At 41.7% G+C, this 21469-nt stretch overlaps 2 protein-coding genes and 1 long non-coding RNA gene across 6 annotated transcripts; 1 reads left to right on the top strand and 2 right to left on the bottom strand.

Annotated features, from left to right (window-relative positions):
• Positions 1 to 718: 718 nt before the first annotated feature.
• LOC106747817 (glycerophosphocholine phosphodiesterase GPCPD1-like) lies at positions 719 to 21047 on the bottom strand. Of its 3 annotated transcripts, none has more exons than XM_014625738.1 (15): positions 20741 to 21047; positions 13075 to 13196; positions 12721 to 12938; positions 12450 to 12619; positions 12108 to 12286; positions 11591 to 11728; positions 11388 to 11498; positions 9327 to 9480; positions 9033 to 9186; positions 8425 to 8650; positions 7555 to 7632; positions 6738 to 6893; positions 6205 to 6632; positions 5797 to 5941; positions 719 to 5552 (listed from the first exon to the last, which is right to left on the bottom strand). In XM_014625738.1, the coding sequence occupies exons 2-15, from the start codon at positions 13111 to 13113 to the stop codon at positions 5277 to 5279; spliced, it is 2472 nt and encodes an 823-aa protein (XP_014481224.1). In that variant the 5' UTR covers positions 13114 to 13196; positions 20741 to 21047; the 3' UTR covers positions 719 to 5276. The 3 variants fall into 3 exon arrangements, with proteins under 3 accessions (XP_014481224.1, XP_014481225.1, XP_014481226.1); XM_014625739.1 differs by lacking the exon at positions 20741 to 21047 and adding an exon at positions 14667 to 14926; XM_014625740.1 differs by lacking the exon at positions 7555 to 7632 and having other exon boundaries at positions 20741 to 21046.
• LOC106747819 lies at positions 9461 to 11001 on the bottom strand. The gene is made up of 2 exons (XM_014625741.1): positions 10861 to 11001; positions 9461 to 10769 (listed from the first exon to the last, which is right to left on the bottom strand). Exons 1-2 carry the CDS (start codon positions 10893 to 10895, stop codon positions 10415 to 10417), a joined length of 390 nt encoding a protein of 129 aa, XP_014481227.1. The 5' UTR covers positions 10896 to 11001; the 3' UTR covers positions 9461 to 10414.
• LOC106747820 lies at positions 15176 to 20281 on the top strand. 2 transcript variants are annotated; one of them, XR_001374687.1, is made up of 3 exons: positions 15176 to 15273; positions 15659 to 15996; positions 19599 to 20281. It is a non-coding gene; the product is annotated as an uncharacterized LOC106747820 (long non-coding RNA). The 2 variants fall into 2 exon arrangements; XR_001374686.1 differs by having other exon boundaries at positions 15176 to 15284.
• Positions 21048 to 21469: the final 422 nt, after the last annotated feature.

The raw sequence follows: 21469 nt of genomic DNA, 5'->3' as shown, positions 1-21469 counted from the left end.
ATTTTATCATCCCTTTTTTTTGAATGAGATTATTTCCTTTCTCATAAAGATCTTCATATTTAGATGTTCAAATAATTCAGCTTTTTGGAACCAACGCCATTACACTATGTTTTTACCTTCAAGTATTATACAGTTTAAACAATTTTTTTTCTTCCACTTATATATAAAAGTTACGAATTTTTAACTGAAATCCTGCTTATTCGATGTTTCTGTTTCAATTTCAATCTGTGAAAAATAAATAAAATGCAATTCGAATTTTACGATTGTAAAAATTTCTTGTTAAAATTTTCACAAACACACGAGAACTTTTTCAAATTTTTACACAATCCGGAAAACAGTGTAAAAAACATGCATTTCTCTCAACGATCCAGATTGCCCACAATAGGTGCTAAATTCAACATTGCCGACGGAAGGTTAAAACATAAATTTCGATCCTGTTTGCAGCATTGATATAGATTATTGTATATCAACGACAAAAAACATATTGGTAATAAAATATTGGAATTGTTCATGCCATCAATTAGTGCAAATATTCGTCACGATATTTTAGCCTGCGATTGTTCTGTATAACGCAAAACTCAGTCGCTGCTTCAAAAACACTTTTGAATCTCGACAGCTTTAACGGAGTAACAATTAGAATTAAAAAAAAATGTGAAGACGAACAGAAAGGAAGATTGGGATTACTTATAGCTATTGACTCGCGGCAATGACAGGCATATTTCGGCAATATAAATGTTTTATTATCTCGGCAAGAATAAATTATTTCAATCCTCGGTCGTTGTGCTGCACAACTTAAACGCGGGAGAAAATGGGAAATAGACAAACGCGTTATTAGAAATCTTAATTACGCTTCGGGAATTTTTCGTTTAAAACAGCTCGAAGACCGAGACACGCTTTTTTATTTTAATCGCAATATAATACGACTCTGCCAAACTTTTCAAATTTGCTAATTGGCGCACGGAGTTGCTCAGATCTTAAATAAGGTATCGTAATCAATGTAATTTGTGTAAAAGGATCAATCTGTTCTCCTTTTCTCAACTGATGACCGAGATGAAGCGCAATTGACTTTCAAAAAATTGCACGTATCGCGGCTTTATAAGATATAAATTGATTTCCTTTTATCTATTTTCTCCTGCTCCTTATTCGGTTAAAACTTGTACATCTATCGTAAAATATTCAATAAAAACTGGAAATCAACTCACTCTCTCTCTCTCTCTTTCTCTCTCGAGAGCACGAATAATTTCTCACAAAAAGTGTGTCGAATCGTGACGCCTCCTGGCGTCCGTCACCATTTTCATCTTCTAAAGCCGATACATTGAATCTCCTATTACATCACTACAAATCGCCATTATGTGAAACTGCAAATTCATCATCATCTCGAAACACACCGCGCGAACGAATTCATAATAATAAAGGAAAATTCATAATAATACAATAATAATAATAATATCGAAGCTCGATAGCCTCTCCTAAAGTTTAACCCTTTGCATTTCGAACGCCTATCAGTGTTAATATCGTACTATCGTTAATACACTGCGAAGATAAGACCAAGGCAATAAAAGAAACGAGAAAACAAGAGAATAAGTAAACCACCACCGCATAGCGCAGCGGCGTTAATCTCACAGTAACGTACAGATGATATATTTGCCATTGACCGTCAATCAACAAATGTACTGTACATTTCCAGAGTCTTAACGATTGATACAATCGCTCTGTAGCCGTGTAGCTTTTATTCTCTTCTACCAATGCGATACACATTACCTTCTCTGGTGAAAAATCTCTAAAAGATACTCGCGTGCCGCTTGTACCTCAGACAGCAGAAATGTTCGGAAGACGATCGTAAAGACGTCGTAGAGACGTCTAAGGAATTTAGAATATCTCTTGGACGTCTCCACGACCGTCTTTCGGAATTTTGCACTATCTGAGACGTCAGACTTAACGCTGTCCCACTTCCCTAGACACAGTAACAGTGAAAACTTCCAAAAAGATTTGGCGTGTTATTTTTTAATATTTGTGCACAATGATTGCTGCTTTGGAGAATCGTTGCCGATTCATCAAATTATCAACAGTCATGATGCGTAAACAATTCTTGCGATTGGCAATTTGCAATACCATTATGTTCAGGGAATGGGACGGCATTAATCCCGTATAGCACAGAAGCTTACAATAACATTGCTGCAATTTTGCGTTGCAACAACGTTAACATTAACTTTCGTGTTACATGGGACAGAGCCTGCCGCTACGTATGTTATCAGGTGTAAAATGTGTTTATTTCCTTCAACCCTTCAGCCGGTAGATCAACCCTTTGCGCTGCGAAGCGTCAACTTCAAGTACTATCACTATACACTATAATAATATTGTATAACAATAGCGCGTGTAATATTAGCAGTAGAGATTTTATCGATAAATTATCATAACCGTCACACCGACAATACTAATGTATTATATAATATAATACTAATGTATTATATAATATTATCATTATTACGTAATAATATTGAGGAAACAAGTAATATATTCTTATCTCTCTCTTTCTCTCTCTCCAACTTTTTCTAATCCCTTCAAGAATATTCGTTCAAAATTCGTCATCCACATTCGTCTCGTCGAGTTGTCCAGGTCTCCTCAAGTGTGACTTGATTTCTCTTCATCGTCAGTTATTGTTAGTGATAATTCAATTCCAATTGTCCAATAAAACCCAGCAATAGTCTCATCAGCTCCCCTAATGTCTCGTCGAACGGTAGACCCGTATAAATATGTTGAATAATAAATCTTCTCAGTAGCTTCCCGTACAAACGTATATTCCACGACGATCTGACCGTTGGACCTTTTAACATTCGACACCGTGATGACCAAAGTGCATTCCGAGCGCAAAGTGTTGGCTCTCCACTTATCTCCGTGGGTAGAATCGATTAATCCTGCCTCTTTTCCTATCCTTAATACGACATGACGCGAGTTGTATCGTGATATCAAAAGTCGAGAAGCGGACGGTGCGGTCTCGTTCGCATCACAAGAGTTAAGAATGGACAAAGCTATCGGTTGAAGGGTTTGCTAGCCCACCCCCCCCCCTCTCCCCAAGGAAAAAGAAGTAAATGATCTGCATCTGGGAAACCTACTAATGACTCCAATTGTAACGGTTTCGACCTCACGTGTACACGTGTATACGTGCAAGGCTGAAACGTTCCACGACGAGTCCTTCGAGACGTCCGTCGAGTCGTCGGTCCGTGGAGAGGTTGCAGATTATTCGTCGCAAGACTACTTAAAATGAGCGAAACCACGCATCGACGCGTCACATCGGTGTATACATGTGTGTATGTGTGTGTGTGTGTGTGCGCGCGCGACGGAAAACAGAATAAAAAAAAAGATGCATGATGATACGTGGTATCTCAGTGTTCTTTTGTTATTTTTTTTCCTCTCAACGATTTTTCCTTTATTTCCTTCGATCCTTCTCTTTCTCGTTCGTCGAATAACGCGCGTTGGACAATGTCCCGTGGATGGGCGATATAAATAAATGAATATGAAATATTTCTCCTATGCGACTACGAAAAATAGTCTACCTTACGATCTTATTAAAACTTGAGGTACAGCTGTCAAAAGGCAATTCGAGGCGCGAACACTCGCTCTCGCCTTCGCGCGATCTTTCATTTGACAGCTCGTGTGTAAAAGTGTGTATCAACTAATGGCATCGTTTGCTCTCCGAGTACAAGCGATCTGCACTTCTTCTTCTTCTTCATCATCTACCTCTGCTTACTTTTTGCTTCATGTAAAACCCCCCTTTTTCTTCCCTCGTTTTTGTATAATATAACATTTCGAATCGGCGGCGGAAGAGGTACAGGAGGAGCGAATGTTTCTTCCTGATCCAAATATATATACCTGAAGACACTTTTGTACTAAAAACACAACTCCCGCGCGTCGGTCTCTGTCGCGAGCAGGACTCGTCGCGGGAGTTAGGATCGTCCTCTATCTAGACTGCGCCGGATTCATTAGTACTGAGAAGGTCCTCGTTAAAAAGTTACTACGTAGTATATAGGATGAATAGAAATAGCTGTATGCCAGTAGCTTGCTGACCGAATTGTCAATCTTCGATCTTTGCTAATGGAGAACGCGCGATCTGGCTGTTTCGATCGACTGACTATTAAATAACATTGGGACCGTATTCTCGGAAAAGATAGATTTCTACTATCTTTCTGCTCTTTCAAACAGCTTGGATCATTGAATCGCGAATAACTGAATCTTCGGACTGCCGGATCATCATTCGTACATGATCCTATTAGCGAACGCTCGAATTGAAATCTCTGGACATTCGGAAGCAACTGCAACCTCCGTCCATTTGTACAGTTTCGATCTACTGAAGCTTAAAACTATCGTTGATCTAGAATTTTCTCGAATTTTCCTGCTTTTCAATATTTCGATTAAGAATTGTTGAAAAGATTCGGACGAATGAAACTTGAAACGTAAGTAATCGTCTTGCTTAAATCGACCAGCACACGTTTCAGGACCTCCAGACCGTTCTCTCGTTGGACAACGAACAAAATTGACTCAATTGTTTCCCTTTCACGAGTATCCCGGCTACACATACTCTTTCCGACACGTGCTGCGCAAAAATGCGCAGAAAAACGGACCGATCGGAGGAATGGTACGCGCGAAGAATAGTGAAATTCGGCTGATTTTTCTCCGCGCATCGTCACGTCTTATATCGATACCTTGAAGTATCAACAATCAACGTCAAGATTCGACTTGCAGGAATAGCGCTCACCAAGATCCGTATAGCTTCGCTTAGTCTAATATTCATCGTCAGATGTGATCGTTCATCTCGGAATGTTTCGTCTAACGTGTGAAAGAAGAAAAGCGCAAAGACTTCAGAAACATCCATTTATCAGACGTCTTATTGTTTCAACGTCCTTTGGCAATGTTTCAAACGTCTCGGGACGTCTTGATGTTCTCTCTGGGGAATATATCGCACGCTTGACATTCAAACACGGAGATCTCGGTGAGCTCTTTCGTCAAGTCCTCAAGATCCAACGCAGAGCAACGCTCGATCGTTCCGCTCCCGAATTATTTACACACACATACACACACACACATACAAATACGGTGTCTGCGTGTCTCACAGATCTCAGAAGTAGAGACGAATCCTCGGTAATACTATCAGCTAGAAATGTAGCGCGAATGATAAGTTACAAAAAGATCTCCTCGTCGTCGTCGCGTCGCGTAGGATCCCTCTTGCTGATACACCCCGATCAGAACCACGAGAAGAAGGGCTTCTTGAAAGAGAAGCATCAAAGGCAATCCTTGGCGGCTTCGTCCTCTCCGTAAATCTCCGGCAGCGCAGTCGGTTGTCCGCATACCAGGCCGGGCATGCTCTTCGTCTTCATCGAATGACCGAACGTGTTCGCACACACGCTAAAGTCTTTGGTCATCTCGCTGATCTCTATACTCTCCTGTCGCTCGCAATTGGCCGATAATTTTAACGCCGGCACAGAATATATGCCGTCACCACCAATACCGTTCTTCCCATGCGACGTGGCCGTCGACGGTTGACCCAGGTAAAATTCCTGGCAGAAACATTACTTCAACTTAGTTTTTTCTGATCCTTACATTTTTGAAGCTGCGAATTTCATGGTACAGTCAAGATTGATTGATGAAAAAGAATCTTTCAAGGGGATACCAAAGTCGATGACTTTAATCGTATAATATTTTAAATTGTTACATTTAAGAAAGATGGGCGATGTCGAAGGAACGAATTTATGAATTTGTCGATTATCGTTCTTCCGTAACATCTATCGTAAAAGATTTTACCTTCTCTGCGTTGAGTGGAGCAGGCATCTGCGGTTGTACGGCTGTTTGATTGCACTGCGCCAAGGCTATCAACTCCTTCTGATTTTCCCTGGCGTCCACGAGGAATATACTCTCTTTCACTTCTTTCGCGTTATACTCGTCGATTCTGAAAGCGATATATTTTGAAATTTTATTAATATTAATAATTAACACTGTTATGAATATAATAAATAAAATAAATTGTATAATATTTATAAAATGTTATAAATATTATAAATACAACATCAAATTATATATTACAAAACTCACTTATATAATATAGCATATGGCAAATATATACAATAATATCTTTTAAAAGCAACTCTATTTCGATCTTCAATCTTATTAAACTGTTGGCTATCTCGTGCTTGAATTCGTCAAGTAACTTACTTATCGTATATAACCGCGTGCAAACCCAGTTGCTTCAGATGTTGGATGGTAGCCTTGTCGTTGTTGTCGTCGCCCCAGCAGAAGATGATCAGCCCCGCGTCTTTGACCAGCTTAACCTGAGACGGATCCCGAAGGAGGTCTTCGGTGTGGACGTTAATTCCCAGGATGTCCGCAGCCAACGCTTGTCTCATGGCCATCGGCACCGTTTGGCAGCGCGGATCGTGATAAGTGGGATATTTCAGCGTGATGCCTTGCGTCAGGAATACTACCGGATATTTGTTCTGCTTAAGGCGAATCATTGCACAGATATCCGGATTGAATGAGGAGAACACGATTTTCCGATCACCACCGTACTCTAATACCACTTTCAGGATGATGTCTAGGTACAAGTTGAGGTCGAATGGGTGATTGAGCTCGAACGTGCCGTCCTGGTGACAGAGAGGTCAAAATTTATCCCTCGTTGTGCCGTACTTGATTATCATCGAAAGAGAGAGAGAGAGAGAGAGAGAGAGAGAGAGAGAGAACATTCCCACCTTCAACTGCATGGTCCATTTAATCTCGATGTTGCATCCGACGTGTTGCTCCAGCTCCTGGAGCACATTTTGCAGCGTGGGGAAGGGCTGATGGTCCTCCAAATCCTCATCGAAGAATCTCGGATTTTTCTCTCGGGCTTCGGCCACGTGATAAACCTGAAAGAAAATACACCCCCCCGTTAATGAGATGTACGAGCACACGCATGAGGCGAACGTGAGAATTATAAGAGTTGGTCAAGTGTAGATATCACATCGTCGCCGAGGCGATTAACGTTCCAAGCAAGACAAGACAGAATAAAAAAACGTATTGACTTGATGCGAACATACATATCGTTTGGGACTTCGTGCCGTTCATAATTATATTATCACTCGCATGCTAGGTTGACGAAAGCTGTATAATAAGGTGTGTCGGAAACCTTTTAGGACTGAGCCGCGGCGGAGACGGCTATGAGAAGCACGGAAGGAGAAGCGACTGACGACGAGGTCTCGTCGGCTCTCGGCTTCTGGGCTAACAGTTTTCTCTTTTGCGAAAATATATCCGGAGAAGATTCCTGTCGCGACTTCTCCGAGCGATTAGCTCAGTCCTGAAATTCTTTCCCTGCGCGCTCCGCACAGAATCCAACCCACAAATGTGTGACAGCATTTGATATGAAGTTGGGGGAGGAGAGGTGAAAACAGCAAGGAAGATCGCTCGCTTTCTTCGCAATATTCGGTACTGATGGACTTGATCGCTCGATAGCTTTTGAAGGTGCATGCAAGTCGAATGAGCGTGTACTGGCTCGGCGAGTTGGCCGACGTAAGCGGTATGAAAGCTCACCAGTCTGTTAACCCCCTGCTCAGCTTTATCAACGAAATAGAGCACCTTACCCAACGAGTCTCCCGGGTAACAATAATCCTGAATATTATAAAAGACTGAATATAAAATACAGACAGAGACATTACGAGCGAGTAATTTCTTTTTGATGCGTTGTGTATGTGCGAGTGGAGATGGGCGTTTACGTACGACGTACCGCTGTGACGTAGTAGTCTATATTCTCTCCCTTATTAAGAAAAAAAGTACATAAAAAGCGAAACATCGATACGCGAGGCATTCTCGTGGAGATGTATCCCGCGCTGAGAGTCATGTTAAGTGAGACGGAGACCATTATGGCGGATGCAACGTGTTAATTAAGCCGGTGGAAAGTCGGCGAGTGATCGAGCGATTACGACCATCGACTCGAGAACTCGTGAAAATCCAAAAGCGTCGGCACACAAAGTGTGCCGGCAACCGATCTTAAATCTCTTGTTTACGAGATTAATCATTTCAGGCGTACAATCCTTCCGCGGGCTTAATCGCATGTCCCGGGTACAACATTAATCTCTAAGCTTAATTTAGCGCACACAGTCATATTCTCTATAAACATTATACATTTATATATCATCGTAAATATAACGAAACATAATAAAACAAATATATATATATATATATATATATAAACTATATTTGTTCAGTGCTCTATGTAAATTCCACATAAGTCACATTAATGATCAGCATTCGTGTGCACCTCAAATCAAACATCGATCAATGAAAAGTAAATACGTAAGAAACAAGTATACAAGTACGTCCGGGGTATCTCGAAAATGCAATAAATGAAAATGCATGACATAAGAGACGTGAGAGATATCGTCGCAATATGGATTGGATTACCTTGAGTAGATGCAGCTGCTCTAAAGTGAGATCTTTAACGGGTATCTCCAGCATGTCCATAGCCTCTATCTGCTTCTTACGCTTCAGCGAAATGGATACGTAGAAGTCGTGGTAGATCACAGGAATGTGATCCTTCGAAAGCTGGACATCGAACTCGACCATGTCCGCGCCATGATAAGCTGCGGTCTTCAGAGACGCGATCGTATTTTCCCGCACATTAGCACAGCTGTAAAAAGACGATAACGATATTCGGTTGAATTATAAGAACAATGTAACGTAGAAATTCATCGTAGTGAGAAATAAGGACAAGAACGTATTTATAATTTTCTATCAACTTTTAACTTTAGTAAGTTAATATAATTTTAGCTTAACTTTTAGTTAAATTAGTTTTTATCTAGGTGACTCTTAATTAAATTAATTTTATAGGCCATTAATTTTTAACTTGATTAAAAATCTAACTTACCTCCAACCCTGATTTATAATTAAGAAGTTATTCAAGAAGCGATTGTAATCGTGCCAAGATTTCAGATTTTGGCTTTCTAAATATAAATCAAGTGTATAAACAGCCTTTAAATTCAAGCATATGTATACATGACAGATCAAATTACTTTTTCGTTTCAAACTTAAAGGAAGTGCCAAGTCCTCGGTGTCCTACGTCTAAGCCTGACCACCGTTGCTCCCAATGCTTCGCGTACGAAATGCTCATGTCCCATGGGTAGTCCGGGATTGGTTTTATAACAACATACTCTATCGTCAATTGTCCTGTCGCAGACGAAACAATGCATATAAGATTGCTATACGGATCAATTGGTTGCAACTTCCTCCTGGTTGGAATCATTGATCTCCTTTCACCGAATTCTTATGTAAAATATAAGAACGTTTCTTTTTTTGACGGTACTCACCAATAGGTCTATGTTTTGTACTAGTGATTGGTACGGTCAGAAGCCCGACGCTAGACTGTAAAGTACTCGGCAAGATGTAGCTAAAACCGATGTGAGTCGGTGGTTCTCCTGGGAAACACCTTGAGCTGTACACGTAGTAGTCCACTAAGTATGCCTGGAAAAACAGTCTACTTAATGCTTCATCGAAAAGACCTAGCACCGTGAACAACACCAAAATATGTTTCTTTCAATACAATTTTAGCTCATCCACTTTTCGTGCTTGCTTCAATATTAACCAAGTCCTATAATCAAGGACAGGAAAACTAGAACAGTTGTAATGCTTCAGTTCTATTTCGTTATTGAATTAAGAATTTTGTTTCTTTCTTTGCCACAACAATTGCTATTGCTCGAGACGAAAGCACCGGCGATAAGATGTATCCCGTTCAACGAATCGCGATATATTCCTCGAACACACATGAAATCGCACGGAGCCGCCGCCAGGAGGCTCTCGTTATGCTTTACGGACGGCGTGACGGCGGAATTTGGAAACGCTTGTCGAATCGTTGATAGGCAAGAGCAACAAATTTCTGGCAAAAACACGGCCTGAACAAGTGGAAAGATCAACTCCCTATGTAAACTAACAATGAACCGGACCAATAATTGCCAAATGCTGTTCACTGCCTGGTGACGCGTATTCCGCAACACCTGCCGAGATCATTCAATGTTAAATTTCGAGAGAGTGTGTGAGAGAGAGAGAGAGAGAGAGAAAGAGAGAATGAGTGAAATAGAAATAGACAAAGATAAAGAGCAAGTCAGCAACGTTTGCAATTCGGATTCAGAAGATACCGACAGCATAGATTCTGGCATTGGCCGCGCAGCGGTGACACGTACGGTACAGAAGAAGTCGGTCAGAGCTAGAAAATATTAGCAGTATACTAAAAGGATATAGGACTGATGGGAATCTCACCATTTTCGACGCACACAGATGGATATGAGATGTGACAGCGTTGATATCGCAACATTTTCAGGAGGTTACGGAAAGGCTGTGACTCGCGTAAATCGATAGAGGCTGAATGGAGAGAACGGAATTAAAATGGAATGAATCGTCGTTAACAGACTACGATCTCATTGATCGACGAACGTGCGCGAATTTTAAGAAACTGGAAAGAAAACGCGAGATACATACATGATAGTGCGAGACGACTTACGAAAGCCCAGTCTGAAGGATGGGTCTGGTAGGGTGAACGACAATCAAAACCATCATATCTCTGTGTGATGTCATGTGACACAGATGTAAAGTGGTAGACGATGCTTAGCATCGATACATCAGATTGCATGTTAGCATCATCATTTGCACCAGAGCTCTTGCTTTTGTACAAGTCGAACAGGTCTTCTCCGTGTTCCCGGGGACCGGACACCGTGCGAGCACGCCACTGCTGGCATTTCCCAGGAGGGAGATAGCTGCTGGACAAGTTTAATTATCGTTTACCAAGTAATTCGATCAAGTCGCGCGAGGAGACGTGGCCAGCCTACTCGTGGTCTACTGAAAACTCACATGGTATGGTCAATGCGTATTCTTAGTGTGTTCATCTTCTCGTTTCGTGAATTACCACTAACCAGTCATTTATTGCTCTGCCGTATCAACGATACCTCTTATCTATTCGTATTCGTTTCTTTGTTCTCGCTAGCGCAATCATGAGCGCAAGTTCCCCTCCTNAGAGAGAGAGAGAGAGAGAGAGAGAGAGAGAGAGAGAGAGAGAGAGGGGGGGGAGAGAAATCGAATAAACAATTTTAATCTGTGAAATACTGATCGACGGGGGAGGGGGAACAACATCAGTGCGTAATTCCAGATTTTGTCGTTGCGTGAGTGTGTAACGAAAGCGGATGTGTCATTACTTTCTTTTTTGGACGCATAACACGCTAGAAACTGATCGATTGAAACATGGGATTGCGCTAAACGGTACGACACGTATCACTAGAGCCGCAAGCGATGCAAGCAATAAATCCCAGCCAATGGTTTTTCACATAATCGTGTAATTCGTATGATGCTGTTCAGATGAGGCTCGCTGTGCGGAAACTTACGATCATTTCAGGATAACGAACGGCAACGTCGAAGATTACAAATTCGTCTTCATTGTATGGACGACCAAATTGCTCCTGGAATTTGAACCTAGCCTCTTCGTCATTCATCACCTGCGAGAATGCGCGCGAAGCGTGTTACTCGTTACTGGCTGGAATCTTGCACAACGGGGATCTTAGATAGAGGAGATACTTGAGATACTTACAGCAATTTCCGTAATACTGGTAAAAGCGGGTTGATCAACAATATCCTGCGTATCCATAGAAAGACTATCGTCTACACAGTCGCCTCCAAATTGTTGCAGTTCTAGAGAATTATGCCTAACTAGATTTACAGGTGTCATCTGTAATACAAGTTAGGCAAAAATGTAATTGAGGGGCGAGTCAATCGTGAGATACTCCATCTTGAAAGTCGCACGCGCTCACAAGCTCGGGGGAAAGCCACACGCAACATTTCTACTCATTCCTAACTTGTCTGATATAGTTTACTATTCTATTATTTTCACGATTAATAATTCATCGATTCCTCGTTTTAAATTTTAAATGCGAGAGAGGAGAACATGCGAACACAGAAATAGAAGATGAAAAAACATAGTAACATTTTGACCGCCGATGACGAGAATTCTCGTCACTTTGGACTTTGCTGCCGCGAAAATGCATTTTCTCGTCGTGAAATATTTAGGACTGGTCGAAAATAGCGTGGCAGTGAAGGAATTAACATACCTTAATGTGAACTTTTCTGTTCTGCAGTCGGTTCTTCCAGAGTTTAATAGGATTGTTAAAAATCTTAAATTGTATCACAGTTTCATCTGTCAACCAGCCTCGCTCGATTTTGTAGTAACCATTGTAGAAACCGAATTTGTCGGGATCTGGCAACATATCTTCGGCAAAATTGCTCGGTACTGCAAGAAGAATTGTTTGATATTATATGTACAGTTTCCAACGTTCCCAGATAATATCTTCAGGTGTACCGCGTTCTGCGAACGGTTCGTTTCGCGCAATGTTTACAGAGCACTTCAGTTACGCACATTATCAAGCGGAAAATATCGTCCGACGAGTACGTACCATTTTTTCTGATTAACCGTGGTACCATGTGAGTTTCCCATTTGCGGATAATCAGAGTCTTGGCTGAATTTTTAGCGCCGTTTGATTGGCACACGACCGCTATAAAATATCGAAACTCGATATCAGCATCGACGGGAAGGGCAACCTTTTGCGAGAATACTCGTCCATCCCTAGAAAAGAGCGCATTTCGAGGCATTAATTTCATGAAACAACGCACCAGCGGAATATCTGTGATATCAGGAAACATAAGTAATTCTGCACACGAACTCACTCTTCTTTTTCATCATCAAACGTGCTGTCGGCTGCATTGTCCTGCCCGTCCTCAATATAAAATTCACCGCTGCTATTACTGTTATCGAACACTATAGGAGACTCCCTCCGACTGCTGTGCTCCTGCGACATCAAGATAGCCTGGTTGTGATTCCAGGCCCCCAATTCGGGCAGGTTTCCAACCACGTAAACGACTTCATTTTTCTCCAGGTGAGATACCTTAGGGTATAAAACGAATATAATAATTGCAAATGCAGGTAGATGTCAGATCTTAAAAATATACTGTTGGGAATGAAGAGTTCCCGCGAGGGAAGAGGGATCTCTTCCCTAGGAGTGCCATTGTTTTGTCAATTACCTGGACTCTAAAGAGCCAGTCCTTTTTCGACTCCTTCATGCTGGAATTCTGTGTGACTGCCACTTCGAGGACGTTAAATTCACGTGGTACTTGTTGTTGGATATCCTCTTTGCTTTCCTCCTCTAAAAACAATATTCATCGTACATTAGTACGTTCTCTTATTCTCTGAAATTTTACTTTATAATTCTGTTCTGTCCTAAGATACAATTAGAATGTATAATCGTACATGAATATTGTATGATCACATGCGATAACATTTTTTGTACTGAAAGTTTTTTCTTGTACTAAAAGTACATTTTCTCATACTGAAAGAAACAACTCGGTCAGGATAATTCCTCTTAATACAGGTAAGAAAACAGCCTATATGGAATAGAACCAGAGGAGGAGAAATCAATGTTTCTGAGAATTATCCTGATAAAATTTCCTGTAGATTGACAGCAAATATATAGTCAGGCGCGTATTACTGAGAATAATCAATCTATGACGCACCTATTCAAAATTACTATATCATATTTCACTATTTGCTCTGCTGAGCCTAAGTGATATGTGCTGTAGAATTCACAAATTATTCAATCGACACAACAACATTTGCACACGTAAGCCGCAAATGATGGAAAGAGAACGAGCAATTCGACGATTCCGTAGAATTTCTGCGGAACTGCACAGCAAAAAAACTCGGCACTGTACAATGCATTCCGCAGAATCATCGGTGACGTTATAAAAATATCAGTCTTCTTCATACGTACAAATTTCTTACGGGCAATCCTAACATATAACAGCAATAAATCCAGACATATTGTGGAGCAGAAAATGATTACTCATGAGATCACTCATGAGACAAGCCATTTTCCCGAAAGGCCGGAGAGTCAATTTCCAGTTGTCCGCGAGAAAATCCCGGAACAAGGTTTGCACGGTCAAGNGGGGGGGGGGGGGGGCAAAAGTCAACGATATAATATCCTCGCATTGACATGGCCACGATACGATATCGTTTTTGCAACGCGATAATTATCGGCCGACGCGCGATCGCCATGCTAGGCCGTCGTCGTTGGTGCACCACGGCGTTTCCCAGCGTGCGACAGCACTGTACGATGGCAGCAACAACAGCGTGTCGGTACAAAGAAAAACAGTTCGATCGTACGATGCAGAGAAAGTCTCACAGGAAGCGTGACAGATTAATGGAGAGCGACTGAAGAAACGTCGTCCACAAATATGAGTACATACGTGTGTATATGTATGTATGTCGCGTTCGTTTCCTTTCACGAACGAGAACGCGCGCGTTCCTCGGAGTGCACGGAGCCTGAGACGACGGGCGAAGTTCCGCTTCCGGAGATCGACGGCGGAGTATTAATCGTTCGATGAGACCCTAGAAATCAGGGTGAATTTAGAATCCAGTGATTACTGGGCTTTAAATTCGCAGAGAGAGAGAGAGAAACTTTTAAGCAGCACAATTCCCGACGGGCAATCTTGGACGAGAGTCTCGCCTCTTTAAAGAACAACAGTCACCATCGTCGATATCGTCTCGAACGAAATGTCCGTTGTTTCAGCGACCTCGTGATTTCTTTCGGCGAGATTCTATTGTAAAGCCGACTTACGTGGGAGAATCTCGACGGCCTCGCTCTCAGGATCCGTCTTTCGACCTCCGTTCGCACGACCTCCCTTGTCGTCGTGTTATCACACGGCGCGATTTGCGGTTACTTGACGAACGCCCGCGGTAAACGTTCCGGATTCTTCCGAGTGGGGTTCGATATAATCATGGTACTTGCTTTAACGCACCACCGCCACAACGACGCGCCGACACGAAAATGTGCGACGATGGAGGAACAACGACGCTACCGCCACGAACGATGTTCCTGTGCGGACTGAAGGTAGGACGTGCGCGACTGCCGGCAGCGCCGTCAGAGGGACGAGCCCACTTTTCGACGCGGTACTAAAGTGGGGAACAAAAAATGATTCATATACGTAGCTAGATTCAGAGTATAGCCGATGGTCCAATGAGAGAACGAATAACGGTCAAAAGTAAGTTCCCTCATTGGAGATCGGCTGAGATCTGAACTCAGCTGCGTTCAAATCGTTTTATTCTCCATTTTGCCTCAGCTTCCCCGTGAGCTGTGCTGCGACATCATGGACATATGGTATTGGACGGGACATGCTGCAAGATTTCTTTGATCTTTCATATTGACGGGTCTAGAGAAAGAGAAGGTAACGTTCGGGTATGGATTTCTCTTTCTACTGTTCTTTCTGATCAGTTGAATTGTCCAAAGAGAAGGGGGATAGTACTGTAGTCTTACAAGTTGAACATCCTTAACGTTTTGCAATTTGNTATATATATATATATATAAACGTCGTATAAGGCCGAAATTATTATACAAGTTATAAATAATTACTAAATACGGTTTCTGTTTTATTTATGCAATGTTTACTATCCAAAAGTAGTATACACAATTTTTAAGTCTTATAGCTACGTGAGTCATTAGTATTCACACATCTTGTCTCTTTTCGTCATTGTCACAATCCAGTTTAGACACTCGCGTGACCCTGTCGAGCTGTGTAGGATTTCCTTTTAATTCGTCCAATCGTCGCATAGGCAAAAAGAATCCCGTCGCAATTGGACGAAATGGTCGCGTTGGAGCGGAAACGGAGAACACATCGAAGTCGGCTCGATTACAGGCGGTAGGAAGCGAATGCTCGACAGGAAAGCATTCGTTACAAAAGCCGTATACGTTAAGTGGCAGGGGAAGCTATGATAAGAGCCATTGCGTGCTTGTTCGAGCAGGAAAACGACGGCCAACTACGCGCGAGCGATCAGGGACGTCGTGTGCGAGCCTGCATTATACAAATGCAGGTAACATTGTACAAAGCTTCGTGTGCACTGCACTTGATTCTGTCTCGAATGAGGACATCGTGTGAGGACATCAAAGGAAGGTACGTTAATTTAGTTGGAAAAGATAAGGATCGCTTTGACGTTTTCTCTGGGAAAATAGCTTCATATTTTCTCTAGCGATTCTCGCTTGAAAGTACCGACCGGCATTTTTATTGCCGCTTCAAGGTCGATTTTCGCTAGCCGTCTAGTTTGTGACAGACCGAAGTCAGTCTGTCCGTCGAAATATTAATCAATGCTTTCGCATGTTCAGAGTATCCATCAATGTTATTAATGTTATTAATGTTATTATTAAAGTTATTAATATTACTTAAAGTAAAACATTGAGAGATGTCTTAACGCAGAATTGACGCAGGATGCTTGCTGCTGCTGTCTAGACGGACAACCTTTGTCGAAATTGCACGGTGAATTCTCGAAGTTTTCTCCTTACACGAGTTCTATTCATGAGTGTAATTCTTTGGGAATTCACAAAAGAATAATATAAGAATGATTTAGATGCAGCTTTTAATCACATAAAAGAGGAAAGAAATTCAAATTTGTACAAAAATCACATAGAATTGAAAAAAAAAATTATATTATACATAGTCATTCTCAGCTTACAAAATAGCAATTTGAACAAATATATGAGCCTAGTTCAATCATATTCCCGCAACTCAATATTCTCACAATTCAATAAAGTTTCAATGTTATCGCCAACTGTTTGTTATATCGAGATATCACTTATTTGTAAAGAAAATTCCAGTTATAATACTGCACACTGAAAAAAACTGAAATTAACACAAGCGTCTGCTGAAAGCAGTCGCAATGAAGTAATTTTAACAAACGAAACACTTGCATAATTTCTCACGAATTCTTAAAGTATTCCAAGTACAGAATCGTGAAATATTCATTATAATGAACTCTTCAGCAACATTTCAAGACGAAATTGATTATGGCTCATTCATCAAGCATTGAGATATTAATTTTCTCTAGATATTAATTTTCCTAATTTCGGATATTTTTTTAAGACGAATCCTCTCTTCGAAAAGAACAATGCGCGTATATGTGTATGTATGTATATGAACATACACGCAGCGCGCAGTGGCGATTATAAGCAGTCGAAATAAGCGATTGCTCGTCCTTCCGGTTAAATGCGTGATGCGTATTTACGATGCAAATAAAATTGGAATGCATCGGACGTCGTATGACGAACGTATGACGAAGAACATTGAACCATGGTTCATTCATTGTACGTAACACGCGCGCGCGCGCGCTCGTAGATGAATCCGCGATCGGTCCAGATCGAAACTCCTCCGGATTAAATCACGGCTGCGGAAATATATACGCAGAGAAAGGGGTTTTTTTAACACTCGAAAAAAATGGTCATAGCGAAAATTATACGAGAAAGATATGAGAAATTAGCTAAAAATGAGTAAATGGCTAGCAAACACTTCAATGTCATGTATGTGTTGTATCTAATCGATAGATGACGGAGATAAGATTTTTATCTGAACTATTTGTCTGATTTAGCAAGAAAGTTTCACTGTGGAGTTTAATCCGGATTAAGGCCGTTCACACTTCTTATTAAAAATTAGTAACAGGATCTAAATTTTCTTGTACATATCGCTAAGATGCTGTAAATTATATATGTATAAATCATCAAATCCGACGATTCTCCCCTGGTTGCTGCGATTAATTCGGCGATTAATTTCGCGCATTATTGTCACTTTACGCGAACGGCGAATTTAACGTCGTACATTACCTAATAATGTAATTTGCCATCGCGATATTACGTTAGGTTTGCGTCCAATGCAACCGAATGTAATCGCCGTTTCTGCGCGACGGGAATCGTGCTTTTCGCGATCGAATTACACACGTCGCAAACACTTAAGATAGCATTTTGAGAGAACGAGATGATACAGCAAACGCGCTGTACGCCTTCGAGATATTAGAACATCTCAAACAGCCGCATCAGCGGCTCTAAAGAAACGCACGAGTTAATCGTCTTGTCTCTTATCGTGGCGAGTTTTTTCCCGCGATTACTTCATTTTCGGCGAGTTAAATACCTGTACAGATATAATAATAAATTTCAGAAACAAAATAACCGATAAAATCGCACGCGCGCCATCGTCGAAATCGACCGAGCTGGTGAAATACACACGTTGGTAGAAATTCCATTGAAGTTCAACGGGGAACGAATTAAAGAAAGAAGAGTCGGCAGGATTCGGACCGCTCGCAACCCAGAGGAACCATCGACGTTTTTGCTACTTTTGCTTCGTATTTAACTTCATCGGAATACGACGCGAAAATCTTGGCACGTGTTCGCGTATTTATACACAAATATACACGGACTTCGTTCGCTATTTATACAAATTAGTGAGAAGCGTTAAAATTTCGCAATGTCGCCGACGTTATCCGGGTTCTGTCCGAGCAACTCTCCGCCGGGCCCATCGTCGCGTTGTACGAAAACCCACACGTTCTTGTTGAATATCGCGCATTTTTCCGAGTGCGTATGCACAGTTTCGTATTTTGCACGTGCGGTCACGCGCTCAGCTGCACGAAAAGGCTGCATTTACGCGAACGCGGAACGTGACATTCCGCGATGTTTCGACGCATTGTGTGCTCGATCCGGCATTCTTGCACGCGCGGCTTAATACGCCGAATAAAGTTGTCCCTCCTTCCCGACGCACTTAATCTTCGTTGATTGATTACGAATTCGTCGGCTTTCGTCGAACGCGATTTCACGGCTGATTGAGAGCGTTTACGCGAACCGGCACGATGAAGCAATATCTATATATAATATATACGCAAAATTGTTTCCCCCTTTTTATTATTATAATCACACGTTTCGACGATATGACGATTAATCCACGCCGTAAGATTCTACCGTGTAACCGCTCATGTGGAAATCACACAGTCGCGGTGCGCGCTTTTCTATCGCACGGCGTTTCTATATTTTTCCGTTTTTTTTCTCTTCTTTTTTATCATAGATTTTGTAATTTGCTCGAAGGCCTCGTCGAATGTGCACGACCTTTCTCTTTTTGCGCCACATCGTTTTGCCAACCTCGGAATACATAATCGTTATCCGGAAATTTACAGATCACCGCCGCCATGTAACACGTGCGTGAAAGTTCACGATATCTTGTGATAGCGGAAGAAGCGAGCTCCGAATCGTAAAAATTGTTTCTTCCTCGTGCCACCAGTGGCTACTTAACAAAGCAACCGTTTCACCGTTAGATGCGGAATGACGATAGGCTTTCCTTTTGTTTTTTTTTACTATAGTTACTATGGTCAAGTTTTACGGTACGTTTCAAAGGAAAGTTGACTATTCATCCCGGCTGCTCGTTTTCTCTAGGTACTTCTCTAAATACTTATCTTCTCGGATATCTCTTTTAGGATTCGTTACGTCCTTTATCGAGAATTTCAAGAAGAGACGATTTTATATGTGTGCGTATGTATGAGGCGTCATAAAATGAGAGAAACTGCGCTGAAAAATGAGTTTGACTGGATGTACCTGACAATGGACTGCCAAACGCGTTTCGGTTGGAGCAAACAAAATTTCCAATTCACTCGCGAAGCGAATTTCTCACAACCAGGAATTCCGTTTCCTTCGACCAAAACGCGCTTGGTTAATCGCCGGATAGATTGAACCGGATCTATTTTTCAGTGTGACGAGAGGAATAAATTCGCAAGATTATCAACGAGCGTCCATCGTCGGAGATCCAAAGGAACACGCTAATACGCGAGTTACTAACGCGTTGTTATCGCGACGGCTGTCAGATGACGCACAGTTGGGAAAGTTGTTTGCGACGATCAGCTGCGGATATTTTCCCGCGGTCGTCGCGCCTGGCACAAAGTCCACCGACCAAGAAATTCGCTCCCTCCTGAACATTTCTCAGTCGCGTCGCGTTAAATCGCCCGTTCTCGAAAGACCCCGGCGAGTATCGATGTGTAACGAACGTAACGCGCTCTTATTCAACCGCGCTTCCAATTATGCGCTGGCTAATTTTAGCGGACTCTGATTTTAGCTTGATAATTAAACGAAGAAAGAGAAAGAGAGAAGAGGCGGCTTTTGCAAAAAATCTTCGCTCAGAGGAAAACCCGAGGACAGATTTAACAGACGGTTAAAAGAGGCGCGGTACTGATATTTCGTGACGACCCGGTACAGGTATCATTTTAGAATGAAAAATGACCCCGACTACGTGTGGGAGCGAGAGAAGCCTTCAGATTTAATTTCAACGTCGCGCGCGCTTACATATACATATATATGTATATATATATCGACATTGTCGGATTTCTTTAATACAATCACTGAGAGAAAAAAAAAATACCTAAGAGACAAAAAATATTTATTCGATGGGAACTAACAATATATTTACTTATACTAATACACATATTTTTACGTTGAAAATTTTCTTTCTGATGAGAAAGTACACATTTTCTTAAATCTATAGTTTCTCATGAAAAAACAATTTATCCTTAAAATAGAGAATTTAGATTTAATTAAATATGTAATTAGTACCCGAATAAATATTTCCTATTTTTCAGATATTTTCTCTCTCAATGTAATGTTATTTTATCAAAGGAGTATCGTTCGTTGTGTAACAACGAATACAATGATTACCGATAAAAAATTAAAAAAAGGGGCAATTGTATGCAATTATATGACAAAATAGATAGTAAAAGCACGAATTATTATCCACATCTCCTTCGGAACGTTTTTCTCGCGCACCGATATATTCCGGTGCTCCGTTCAACCTCTCCCCGTCCAGGTATCGATACCTAGTCGCGATCGCTTCTCTCGCCTACCTGCAGAAATGATCCTGGCATGTGCTAACTTCCGGCGGGCCGCATTGCACACGAGACTTCGGCACTGTCGATCATCGTTGTCCTTCGATCGCAACGGCGCAGCTAACTGGTTTCTCCCTTCCTTCCAATTTTTCTCTCCTTCTTTCTCTCTCTCTCTCTCTCTCCCGGCGACGGATCGTTCCAGTTGATCGGATCGATTTCCGGATTGGTATCGCGAATAAGCGGGTGAAAGAAAATCCGATCGAACGTACGTTCCAACGCGTGCGAACGCTCGAGTGCTACTAGCTTCGCTCGCTCGCTCGCTCGTGTTACGCGAATGCTACCAGCGACGCTTCTAATTTCCCCCACATCCCTTCTCTCCGGCTACCCGTTATATGTGCGTGAGCGGTTACGTCGAAGTGGAATGAAGTATACACAGAAATAAGTCACGATGCCCTGTATGTACAGTCGATCACAGGTCGGTTGCGATTGTTTTTTTCACTACTTCGGACATACGAAAAATACGACGAAGCGAATCTATGATTCACGAACGTGCGATAGATGATCGGACAGCTGTCAAAATTAGATATATGTATATGTCAAAATTACACGTGTTTTTCATGTGTTCCGAAAGGTGTAAAAAAAAATTTTACAACTGGCCTGTGATCGACTGTACGCAGAGGGAAGTCCGCCGATATCGACGTCAAACGTCACGGATGACATATCACTTATTTGTCTAGCGATGTTACG

The sequence above is a fragment of the Dinoponera quadriceps genome, unplaced genomic scaffold (genome assembly GCF_001313825.1).
Source record: "Dinoponera quadriceps isolate SergipeBrazil2010 unplaced genomic scaffold, ASM131382v1 scaffold2358, whole genome shotgun sequence".
NCBI classification, from domain to species: Eukaryota; Metazoa; Arthropoda; class Insecta; order Hymenoptera; family Formicidae; genus Dinoponera; species Dinoponera quadriceps.
Note: the sequence above shows the minus strand (reverse complement) of the source record. Positions and strands in the feature narration are given on the sequence as shown.